Source organism: Staurois parvus, unplaced genomic scaffold (assembly GCF_062004578.1).
Source record: "Staurois parvus isolate SC_StPar_1 unplaced genomic scaffold, SC_StPar_1.0 ptg000839l, whole genome shotgun sequence".
Classification (NCBI taxonomy): domain Eukaryota; kingdom Metazoa; phylum Chordata; class Amphibia; order Anura; family Ranidae; genus Staurois; species Staurois parvus.
Genome location: NW_028318635.1, coordinates 3,292,917 through 3,305,964, shown reverse-complemented (window position 1 = coordinate 3,305,964; position 13,048 = coordinate 3,292,917). Strand labels below are relative to the sequence as shown.

Sequence of the window (13,048 nt, the reverse complement as noted above, 5' to 3'; positions counted from 1 at the left end):
TGTTAAAAAACAATTGTGATAAAACACATTTTATATTTTTATAACTAATTTTCCAACCTTTATGAGCAATAGTTTAGTAGCATAGCTGTCTGTGTAAGACTAGCTTATTAGTTTTCTCCAGTCAAGTTAGGGGTGTACATTTACAGGCATGTTTTGTATATACAATCAATTCACAAAAATGTGGATAAATGAATCACAATATAGTAATATGATTTCTACTTTAAACAGATGTACTGCAAATTAATTTCACTGTTATCTTTGAGAAGGACAACTGATAAACCTTTTCTTTTTCTGGTAATTTTTTTTCCTTTTTATTGTTGCAAGAAGGGATTGGAGACATAATCAGACAGTTAAGAAAAAGAGTAGAGAACTTGTTCAACAAAAAGTATGGTAAGTAAAAAGCTATAATTAATTAACATACTACATCAGCTTCAGTTAGGGAGCATATAGACAGTTATGGAAGAAATGCATGCAATGTATGCATTGCATACAGTGAAGAAATGCGAATTGTAAAAAAATTTTATACACAGATTATATATATATATATATACTCACCTATGTGGCTACAGCATCAATCTGATGATTCTGGGCAGGCATCTGGGTGGAACCCGATAATATTATCAAGGATCCTTGAGGAGCCTGGACAGGCTCTGTGACATCAGCCAACAGCGGAGTTTAGCCCATTGTCGGCTGAACCAGGTCATACTTCTCCTTTAAATATTCTGTAAATATATTTTTAGAAACTCTTGCATTGTGCCTTGGAATAAAAGCCAGTGACAGTGGTTTCCATAGCTAATTGTTTGGAACTAATAAGTTGGTACAAGCAGTATGTAATTATTACTTTCACAAATACTAATGCTATATTCCAGGGGTCTCCAAACTATGGCCCTCCAGGTGTTGAGGAATGGCAAGTCCCATGAGGCCTTGCAAGACTCTGACCGCCACAGGCAAAACTCCCAGAGGCAGAGGCATGATTGGACTTGTAGTACTTCAACAGCTGGAGGGCCATAGTTTGGAGACCCCTGCTATAGTAACATGTTCATTGTGCATATTTATATGCAGTGTAAATTCTTGTAATGCCTTTAACTGTTGTGTTTCTCTAACTTTTCTTCCAAATCTTTATCACAGAAATATATTTTATCTGAAAATAATCTGTTTTTACAAAGATACATACAGACCAGAGTATTTCCTTTCATACCCTTTACAGAACTGATATATCTGAATATATAGTATTTGTGTGCCTGCCAGTCAGCATCATAAGCCTGTGACCTTACTTATATCTACAGCAAGTAATACAGCTTGCTGGTTTGACAATGAAGGAGTATTATCTCACCGAGGGTGTCTTTACTCTGCTTGTTCAACTTAATTCTCCTGTCAGCAAGCTCCCAGTGTTAGATTGACAGCAATATGAAGTGAAACGGAGCATCATTTTTTCAAGGTGTTAGCCTTCATTTTACAGTCTGGGAATACAGTAGTATACAGAAAGATAATATAAAGATAGTTAGGTACGTACAGTGGAGGAAATAATTATTTGATCCCCTGCAGATTGTGTAAGTTTTCCCACTTACAAAGAAATGAAGGGTCTATAATTTTTATCATAGGTGTGTTTTAAATGATAGAGACAGAATATCAACCAAACATCCAGAAAAAAACACATGATACAAATGTTACAAAATTAGTTGCAGTTCTGTGAGTAAAATAAGTATATGATCCTCTACCAACAAACTATAATTCTGGCTCCCACAGACTGGCTATGTGCTCATGGGGTACACAGATTAGTCCTGTCAATTCAAGAAGGTGCTCCTAACGACAACTCAATGTGTATAAAAGACACCTGTCCACAGAATTTCTTTCTTCTATTCAAACCTTGCCACCATGGGCAAATGACCAAAGAGCTGTCAAAGGATGTCAGGGACAAGATTGTAGGCTGCTGAAATGGCTACAAGATCATCAGAAAGAAGCTTGGTGAGAAGGAGACAACTGTTGGAGCGATTATTCGCAAATGGAAGAAATACAAAATAACCATCAATCGCCATCGGTCTGGAGCTCCATGCAAGATTTTGCCTCATGGGGTTAGGATGATCATGAGAAAAGTGAGGGATCAGCCCAGAACTTTTACTCACTGAACTGCAACTAATTTTATAAAATTTGTATCATGCGTTTTTTCTGGATGTTTGGTTGATATTCTGTCTCTGTCTCTATCATTTAACCGTTTCAATACCGGGCAATTTTACACCTTCCTGCCCAGGCCATTTTTCAGGTTTCAGCGCTCTCACACTTTGAATGACAATTGCGCGGTCATACAACACTGTACCCAAACTAAAATTTTATCATTTTCTTCACACAACTAGAGCTTTCTTTTGGTGGTATTTAATCACCGCTGGGGTTTTTATTTTTTGCTAAATTAACAAAAAAAGTCCAAAAATTTTGAAAAAAAAACACATTTTTCTTTGTTTCGGTTATAAAAGTTTACAAATAAATAATTGTTCTTCATAAATTTAGGCCGAGATGTATTCTGCTACATGTCTTTGGTGAAAATAACCCAAATTAGGATGTATTTTTTAGTTTGTAGGAAGGTTATAGAGTTCACAAACTATGGTATAGATCTGAATATTGATCAATCCTGAAGTACTGACAGCCAATCTAATTTCTTGAGGTCCAAGAATGTCAGAATAGTACAGATATCCCCCAAATGACCCCTTTTTGCAGAGTAGACAGTCTGACGTACTTCATAAGAGGCATGGCGAGTTTTTTGAAGTTGTATTTTTTTGTCATAATTTTTCGGAAAATTAAAAAAATTATTTTCACTATTTTTTTTTTTACATACTGTCACCAGTGCAGTACAGCGTCATCATATAACTGGCATGGTGGTTAACAGGGACACTGACTGGTGACAGTATGAAAAAAATATATATTTTTTTTTTTTAATTTTTTTTTATATTTAATTTATTAAATTTTTTTAATTTTTTTTCATATTTTACTATGACCAAAGTAGTACAATGTTACCATAGTAACATTGTACTACTTTGGGGAAGTGATCAGTATTTTTTATTTTTTTATTTTTTACACAATTTGCTTATAGCAAAGAATTACTTTGCTATAAGCAAGCATTTACCTGAATGAAATCGATTCATTCAGCTTTTTTTTTTTTTTTGTGCTTAGCTGTGATTTGGTCACAGCTAAACACATGACATGTGCATGTGAATAGCTGTGACCATTCACAGCTAGGCACTAGTATACAATGGATGGCATCATGAATGAAGCCATCCATTGTATACAACTGTCATGTGACCTGCTGTGATTGGTCACAGCAGGTCACATGGTACCAGCAACGGGAGCCGGTACTCGGATCTGTCATCGGCCGTGTCCGAGGTGCACGGCCGGTGACAGATCGCACTGCTGCGCCGCTCTGCACCCGGAGTGAAGAGACACATCTGAAGCCGCCAAACGGCCATTGGCCGGGCAGCTAATGGTTAAAATACACCTATGATAAAAATTATAGACCCTTCAGTAGGCAAACTTACAAAATCTGCAGGGGTTCAAATAATTATTTTCCCCACTGTATTTACTCTCCATATTGAAATATACTTAAGGATTTTTAACAAATACAAACCTAAATTAAATCTTGTATTTATTTTGTGCTTGAACTGATGTCTGTTTTTAATGGTATTACTTTATAAATAAGCTAAAATATTCATTAAGATGTACAATCATCTTTTCTTCTTGTAATGTTACTCAATAACAGCTAAAGCAATTGGGGCTTCTCATCCTGTCAAAGTGCCATATTCCAAGTTCTTGATGTATCCAGATGACCTTTTTGTTGTGGGCCTTCCTGATGGGGTTTCATTTCGACGTCCAAACTGCTTTGGAATTACGAAACTCAGGAGGATACTGGAATATAGTAATGACATCCACTTTGTTATAAAAAGGTAATGCTAAAATTTAAAAACAGAAAAAAACTGCACGCTTAGTGCAAAATGAGGTAATACAGCAAACTATATTCCAGACGCAAAAGAATGACAAAATAATTAATTTAAAAGGTGAGCAAAAACAATATCTCTGTCATGATCAATACATAAATGTTTAAAAAAATAAAATTAACTCATATTAAACCGTAACGAACAATGTGCATCACATAAATGGTGAAATAGCACCATTACATAACATAATTCACTTATGCATAACAAAGAAGTAAACTTCAAAGAGAAATATATAAAAGTCCAAATACGGAAAATTATGAAAGTCCACGTTAAAGAATCCCAAACCACCTCACAAATGAAGAGCTCAACAGCGCATGCATTATCCAATTGGGGGGCCACCACTGACTGCACCGCCTTCACGATCCTTTACTAGTTATCCAAAGCCAGCACCTCAAAGTAATAATGGGTAGGGAAAAGGACCATAGAGTAGTATGCTAAAACTACATGATTTATTAAAAGCAGATATACTCACAAAAGTTAGAGTAACACAGGCAAAGCACACCACACCAAGGATCAACAGTGGGTGTACAACATCATATGCCACTGGCCTCACCCTACGTGCGTTGCGTCTGGTGCAACGGACGTCTTCAGCAGATAAAGAAAGGGCCACTGGCATAAAGTGGATAAATATATATACTTAAAAGTTGATGAAATCCAAGTGAAAACAATTGAAAGAACAAGAACAAACTTACTGTATTCTCTGCTCACATGTACCTTTGAATGTGCAGAACACGTTGAATGTTGGGAAAATCTCTTGTAATCTAGTTATATTTCCTGTGTCAGTGCTAAAAATACACACTGTCACTGTATTAATAACACTAGCTGGGAAGGAGTTAAACATCAAAAGGTTAATGTGTGCCTAGTCAGTGTTTATGTGTTAACTATGTGCAGTTTTTACCAGGCAATCTGCTAGATTTTATTTCCTGAATAAAATCTAGCATATCACTATTGACATAACACAGCTCTGATTTGTTTACATAGGCAGAGCTGTGTTATGTCAGTCTACTCAGCGATCAACAGGTGTCAGCGCTCATCTATTGGCCAGCACCCGCTGATTGATTTCTGCTGTGTCCAATGACAGCAGAAGCTGCACTCCGACAGCAGGTACGCACTCCCCCTAGTGGCGTAAGTGCAAAATCATGGTTATAATACATGATTTTGCACAGAATGTCTGCCCTGTAGCAGTAGATCTGCTATAGGGCGGACAGTAAAGTAGTTAATGCAAACATGGCATAAACACTTTTGTATTGCTCTAGTGTCCATGTCAGTCCTCAGTGCAGACACCACTGGCACCAGCCTCATCTCAGAAGATCAATAGTGATTTTTTTTTTTTTTTTTACTCAGACTGCACGCTACAGGAATTAAAAGTGCCCAAAGACATGATCTTTTACTAATCTGATTTTAAAATAAACATATTTATTTCCCAAGCATGTGAACACTGTGGTATCTTCATAATCTACTCCAGCAGCTGTTTCAAACACATTCACCCTTTCCCCAAAATATGCTGCCTAAGCAAAACTTTCCTTTGAAAATTCACTTTTGTCTAAAGCTAAATCTTTGTTTTTATCACCAAGTAATCCCAAGTTCATTGATGTATACCTGATTTCTGCAGAAAGTAGTAACACATGTTTGTTACAGGTAGGGTAGAGGTGTCTGACTTGTGGACTGTAACTTGCAACCTTCTCTACAGTATATTGTGTTAGATGGTAGTACCTAAAGAGGGAACAAATGCGTCTCCAAGGACAGAGTGAAGCAGATTTAATAACTGATTATGCCCAATTAGGTTTTTAATGGTTCTTTTTTGGCAGGTATTTCTGCAAACATTGGAAAAAGAAAGGGTTGCTTTAATCCGCTGAAATTCAAGATGATTGTTTCAGATTTATAAGCACTTTGAGTAACCCCGTTATGATATTTCATTTTAAATGTAATATAAAATACAAAATCAAAGGTTAGTTGTAAACAGGGTATGGACACATGTGTATCGCGTTATTTTTCAGTAGAGCTTTTTTTGATGATTAAACTGATCTTTGTTTAACGCAACTGAAAAATAAATGCAAAATAATATTTTCGTAAAACTGTCATATTTTTAAATGTTATAGTTTGTTACAATGACAAGTGTGTATGTATCTACTTTTTACAATTTTTTTAAGCAGCATTCTTTCAAAAGGATTTTTCACTTATTATCTCAGATATTTAATTAGCATGGTCCTAGGTTTTTAAACTAATAGGACCTGTATTGTTTCATAGGCATTATTATCATACAGTAAATAACTGTTGAACCAAGAAAAAAGTACCTATGATTAATGGAGTATAGTCTAGCTCAGGGGTGTCCAACCTTTTGACTTTCCTAGGCCAAACTGGAAGAAAAGGAATTGTCTTGGACCACACATAAAATACACCAATAATAAATATAGATGATGCGCAGAAAAGTTGTGCAGATAACCTTAATTATTTATTAGAGATACTTTATTAGATATACCGACATCAATTTACGCAGTGCTTTACATATATATTATACATTCATATCAGTCCCTAACCCTCAAAGGGCATACAATCTAAGGTCCCTAGCCTACATTCATACATACACATACTAGGGCCAATTTAGACAGGAGCCAATTAACCTACTAGCATGTCTTTGCATTGTGAGAGGAAACCGGAGTACCCGGAGGAAACCCACACAGGCACAGTGAGAACATGCAAACTCCAGGCAGGTGCTGCTGTGGTTGGGATTCGAAACAATGACGCCAGTACTGCCAGGCGGAAGTGCTAACTATTATCCACTGACCTGCCCACATTAATGACTACTGATATAGATAATGTACCTGAGTAATAAAACTTAATTTTTTGTGATTTTTTTTATTATAAAAGTTAAAGAAGGCAACATACTGTAAAACTAGTGTGATATTTGACACCATTTTTGATAGGCTAACATCAATATCTGGTTCAATGGATGGAGCTGCAAGTCTCAATGAATTCTAAAGGTGGTCATCAGATATTTTGGTTCTAATTTTGCCTTTCGTGTGCTTCATCCTTAAAAATAGTTGCACACAAATATACGTGCTGCTGAAAACTGATGACATGAATAAGGTGTGATTGCGAAGAGTGGGATATTTTTATTTGGGAAGATAAAAGTCCAGTAAAGAAACACTGTCAATTTATTCTTCAACTGAATGTGTTTGCCAAGTGTAAATGCATTTTATAAAAAAAATCCCCAAAAAATCCATATTTAGTAAGTTTATGATTTTGTGTTGGGCTGCATTCTTAGACGTCTTTGGCCGCAGGTCGGACACCCCTGGTCTAGATTGTAAATACATACATAAATACATTTATAAATAGAGGCATCTTACCCTCAGGTGCTGAAACCTTTTTAATTGGATAGGTTTGTCACTTGACTACTTAGGGAAAATGAAACAGTTGGTAATTTAGACAAGACATCTAAAATCCACTGAAAGTTAAAAAGGTCTTAAAACCCACCTTCCTTTGTGCATATTAAATGTATGAAGTACTTTCTAGATACGTCTTTGATAAATGAGATACTAAGGCTGCTTTTTTTCTTCAGCAGAAGCATTCTCTTATTAAGCGTATGTTTGTGCATAAGTATTTTTTTTTTCTCAGGCCAGAACTGATTTCTGAAGGACTTAAGGACTGCATTCAGGATAGCTCTGGTCCTTTGGGTAAGCTAATTTACAAAGTTTTTATTAGTCAGGCATTACCAAAATTATGGTACAGATTCATAATGCCTATTTTTACTTCCTATTGGTAACATTACATTTTGTAAACTAAATTTATTTCAAACCATAGGCTCTGTTTCTGGTACAAGTTGTAGAGAATCAAACCAATTTTATTTGTAGGATTTCCGGATTAGTGTGCAGCAGGTCATTCCCCTTCATCATTTGCAGCTTCTCCTTCTTCCCACCTTGGGTGATTTGATTTGTCACATGACAAGGGGAGACAATAGGAAGACCAGTTTGCTCTCATTCCTCAGCGGCGCTACACTGAGACTGAAGTGTGCTCTCATTACCTGCTTTATTTCACCCACAGCAGACTGCTATTCAGCTCCAGTAGTTATCAGGAGTGATGCTGCAGTCACTCCTGTCAGTGAGGTGCAGGAAAAATGGAGGCACAGGAACAGCTCCCACTGGGCTCCACAGCAGCATTGCAAGGTTTCTAAAAGACCTGGAATACCTTTGTAAACCCCAAGCAGAGAAGAAATGCTATATGTTGTGCATGCTGCAGTGAATTATGAGTATGGCCAAACTGTTGGGAGGGGCATGGTTAAACAAAATCTGAGCCTCCTTTTAGTTATAAAATATGCTTTGATTGCTATGCCACAAATAAGAGTCTCACAGACATAAATAAACCTCTGCACAATCATTAAAAAATGTTTCCATTACATATGGTTTTGTGTACATTGAAAATGAACACTGAACACTTTTTCTGAGCCTACCTTAAAGAACCAGCAACTGCGGAGACAATATAGTGTAATTAGTGCAGTAGTCCTCTGTGAATGCATCAGAAGCCATGAGGCTGATCATTTCAGCTCCTGGGCTTAGTGCTGGATGCCGGCTGTCACAGACAGCTGGCGGTTCTTGTGCTTGTCCGCGCCAATACACACAGGAGCCACCAACCTCCTCTGACATTTGAAAATGGCAGTGGGATAAATTGCTGATATCCCAGTGCCATTTGACTGAAGTGGTTAAACTAAACACTACAAAGAACTCGTTATGTGTTTAGTGAAAATACGAATACTAAATGAACACATCAGTTAGCAAAATGTAATGTTTTATGTTTAAATTTGCTTTTAATTAATGTTTTAAAAAAATGCTTTTATTTTATGCAGAACCAGAGGGGAGCTGAATGAACAATTAACAGATTCCTCCAACCACACAAGCAAGGTGGATGGAGGAATCTCCCCGCCAAGACATTGTATTCTGACAGTGGGAGTCGCCACTTTCAGAATACACTGATCAGTGGTTCCAGCTGCTGATCGACAAAAGCTTTTCATCATATTCCTTTGACAGAAGTTGATCAAACAAATGATTTCTGTTGAGTGGGTTGGACCACACACTTATTGAAATTTGGCCAGTCACTGGTGATAAAAACAAACAACAAAGACAGACGAAAAAACAAAATTTGGGCTTATTTAGTATAGCAATTCAAAATGTAATATCAATGTCTAAAATGGCAATAACCCATGGAACAATATCAGAAAAAGTCTCTTAATATTTAGACTTGAGTACATAGTTACATACATAGTTAGTCTGGCTGAAAAAAGACAAAAGTCCATCCAGTTCAACCATTAAAAAAAAAAAAAAGTTATAATCCTATACCCAGTTGATCCAGAGGAAGGCAAAAACCCAGCAAAACATGATCCAATTTGTTCCTGCAGGGGGGAAAAAATGCCCTCCTGATCCCCCGAGAGGCTGATATTCCCTGGATCAACGTTACCTATAACTGTTAGTAACCAGCTATATTCTGTGTATCCAAGAAAGAATCCAGGACTTTTTTGAAGCAATCAAATGAGCTAAAGAACTGAGGCCAGAAGCAACTCTTGTGGAAGTCTATTCCACATTTTCACAGCTTTCACTGTGAAGAAACCTTTCTGTGTTTGGAGATTACATTTCTTTTCCTCCAGACATAAAGAGTGCCCCCTTGTCCTCTGTGATGACCTCAGGGTGAATAGCTCTACACCGAGTTCACTATATGGACCACTGATGTATTTATACATGTTGATCATATACCCCCTTAATCTGCTCTTCTCAAGAGAGAATACATTCAGTTCCTCTAATCTTTCCTTACAGCTGAGCTCCTCCATGCCTCTTATCAGTTTGGTTGCTCTTCTCTGTACTTTCTCCAGTTCCCCAATGTTCTTTTTGTGAATTGGTGCCTAAAACTGAACTGCATATTCAAGATGAGTTGTTACTAATGATTTGTACCGGGGTAATATGATATCTCTCTCTCTGGAGTCTATACCTTTTAATACAAGAGAGGATTTTTCTCACTTTAGTACTATGAAGTCAAATTAGTTGCTATGGGTTACCTCATTCTACCATCAATGACCATGAGTGATTTACCAGTATGCAGCAATTCTAATGCCCGATCAATCATTTCAGGAGTCAATGATAAAGATTGTCACAATTCCCTATCAGATGAAAATACTAAGAGGCCTAACTTTCAAGGTAAGAGCCACTGTATTTAGATAGTTTGAGGATTGGTACAAAACGTCCTGTAATAACTGTACTTGTTTTGAACAAAGGAATCATGATCTGTTATAGGGGCCATAAAGAAAAGGGGAAAGAATATTGGAAATTCTACCCGGGGATTAATTTGCAGAATGTCCTAACTGGTATACAGTATATGCAAAATCCTGTATTGGGATCTCCCTCTTCAAAGACTGTGGGTAAACGGGGAATTCATAGAACAAGGAAACAAGCCCAATTTCATTTAAGCATTACTGGTAGAGGCCAGGAGGTTAATTTACTAAGGAGTAAAATTCCCCTAGCCTAGTTCACTTCAATTACCTAGGCAGGGTGAGAACAATTTAAAAAACATAACTTTGGCCCAAACCTGATTAAAGTATTAATCCAGCCAAACCTTTTTTTTCTCTTTCGAGGAACACAGAAATTCTGACATTGGAAAACAAAAAACTGAAGCAAAGTGCCTAACCCCTCCCCTCCGAATACCAGCATGCCTTAGTTTTTGCTAGTGTCCTAGGAGCATGGACATTTTCTCTTCAGCTCTCCCTTTACTCTGTAGCTTCAGGTGGCCTCTGCACATTCTTTCCAGCTACCAGTGCAATTGTTCTTAGCCTTGGCTTCCACACCTTTACCCTAACTGGGCCCTGCTGGACAGGATGTTGTGAAGTGAGCCTGGAAATGATCAATGGGCCCTGCGTTGACCTTAAGTGCTTTCCAGACTGGTTCTGGTTTTATTAGCCACAGAGCACTTTCCAGGTCCAGATTGCTGACATTGTCATGAACTTGTCTGTTGAGGCACTGGGAGCACCCTCATTTTAATAGTTGATGGATTGCTTACTTTATTTCTTGTTTACCTGTTGGCTTGCAACAGAAGTAATTAATGCTGTGTGACAGCGCGCTGACATCATTCTGCTGGGCGGAGTATCACACATGTTCTCTTTGCTCTTTCCTGCCAAACAGCATTGGAGAAGAATCTTCCCACCACTACTCCTGCTGTTTGAGCCACATGGAACCTCAATCCCTGATCCACTCCTGCTGCCTGCAGTGAAGTTTGGTCACCTCCAACCACTGATCCTCTGGTCTTGAGCACTTCTGCCAGCTACCGGCTGTCCAGTATGTCTTTCCAACTAACAGTATGTTGCTTACCACACCCACAACTGAAATGTCTGATTATAGACACACACAAAATGTCCACTAATGGATCAGGGACTGTTGTCAGCGCACCCCTGATAGTGGCAAGTACTATAGCCTACTGTCTTCTGGTTGGAGTCTCTCCCCTCACTGGAGTCTAATTTGCTCTATTGGATTTTTTTGGGCTGCTGCCGATTCAGAAAGGGTCTCTACTTCAGTCATATAAGACTTTATATCCTATATTCCCCAAATGATTTCTCACTCTGATTGTAAAAAGCCACAAATGTGGTATTGCACCCTTGTCAGCCTACGGCCTCAGGTGCATCCGAACCATTAGTCATGGAGGCGTTCTGATTCTGAATCAGTCATTTCTCTGACTGGGGAGCTTTCCTCTGAGGAGTTGCAGTCTGCAGCTCTCACGCCTAAGTTGAAGACCATCTTGGCTCTTATTGATGTAGCACACACCTCTATGAAGCTGGAGGATCAGCCTGTTGCTTCTACCATTGCTGCGTCTGGCCTTGGGTCCTACAGGGCTGTTATGACCTCCAAAACCCTTTCCTTCACACCCATTTTTTAAATTGCTTCTGTATGAAGGTTGGAAGTACCATATCTATGGTGTTGGCGCCCCTAAACACTTGTTTTCTGTCTACACACATTGTGAATAGTTTGTTCAAACTGTTGCATCTCTACTGTGGATCCAGCAATTTCTTGTCTTAGTTCTCCTTAGCAAGTTCTGCTTTACACCCAGTTCTGTATGTATTTCTCCTCTCACAAACCATGTTTAATTGGTCCAAATCCCTTAAACTGGATCTGATAGCTGCTGACCTAGACCCGCAGATCTTCGATCATATGGACCAGATGTCCCAGACTCTGAACTTTAGCTCGGATTGGTTGTTGGAAACCTTCAGTCTTCTGGGTCATACTATCACACTAGATTCTTTAACAATGCAATTGCGCAGGGCTCTGTGGCTAAAGTGCTGGACTGCAGGACTTACTTGCAAGAAGCATTAGCTCCATATGGCCTTTGATGGACAACATCTCTTTGAATGCAATCTGGATGCATCAAGGATGCTCTTGGGGGCAAGAGTACTCATCTTCCTCAGCAGAAAAAGCCAAGGGAAAAGGCTTGCAAATCATCTCCATCTGTTACTTCCCAGAAGCATCCTTTTGCCCTACTATCCTCTGAACTTTCTCATCAAGACACTCTTTAAGCTCTGTTCAGACATAGGAATTCAAAGTATTTCAAATCCACAAAGAAGCCCTGCTTGGGAAAAAGATGCACCCCCACTTTCAAGAGTGGAGGGACATCTGCTGGCCTTTGTGGTTGCTTAGAAATCTTGCATCCCTGATACCTGGATGCAAGAGGTGGTGGCCTAGAATTACAAGCTAAAGATTAATTGACTGCCACCTGCTCACTTTCTAAACTCCAGTCTCCCTTTTTCACCACAGTGTCTTGCCAATCACAGTTGCTCTGCAGACTCTTAGACCAAGGAGTCATCACCACAGTTACAGCTAAAGAACATTTTCAGGGTTTTTTCTTTAACCTGTTCACCATTCTTCAGACTTATGGGAAAATCAAAAAGACAAACAAACAAACAGGAAATTACATTTCCGGGGAATTTCCTCCAGTTTGCCATATTGCATTGAATTTTAGAGAAGATTACAGTAGCTGCAGATTGAAAAGGAAAAGTAATTTTAATAACATTAAATGAGACAATGACTTGTACCACAATTGTATAT

The 13,048-nt window shown here is 38.3% G+C and overlaps 1 protein-coding gene across 3 annotated transcripts in view; it reads left to right on the top strand.

The window, feature by feature from the left end:
- The window catches only part of GTF2IRD1 (GTF2I repeat domain containing 1), a 161,698-nt gene that overhangs the window by 124,171 nt on the left and 24,479 nt on the right, over positions 1-13,048 (top strand). The window contains exons 16-19 of one of the 3 annotated variants that reach the window (XM_089655393.1): positions 328-390; positions 3,746-3,929; positions 7,596-7,654; positions 10,094-10,159. In XM_089655393.1, the coding sequence (XP_089511519.1) occupies positions 328-390; positions 3,746-3,929; positions 7,596-7,654; positions 10,094-10,159 (372 nt within the window). Of the gene's footprint in view, positions 1-324; positions 391-3,745; positions 3,930-7,595; positions 7,655-10,093; positions 10,160-13,048 lie in introns of all 3 variants that reach the window. The other 2 variants (XM_089655392.1, XM_089655394.1) reach the window with 2 other exon arrangements.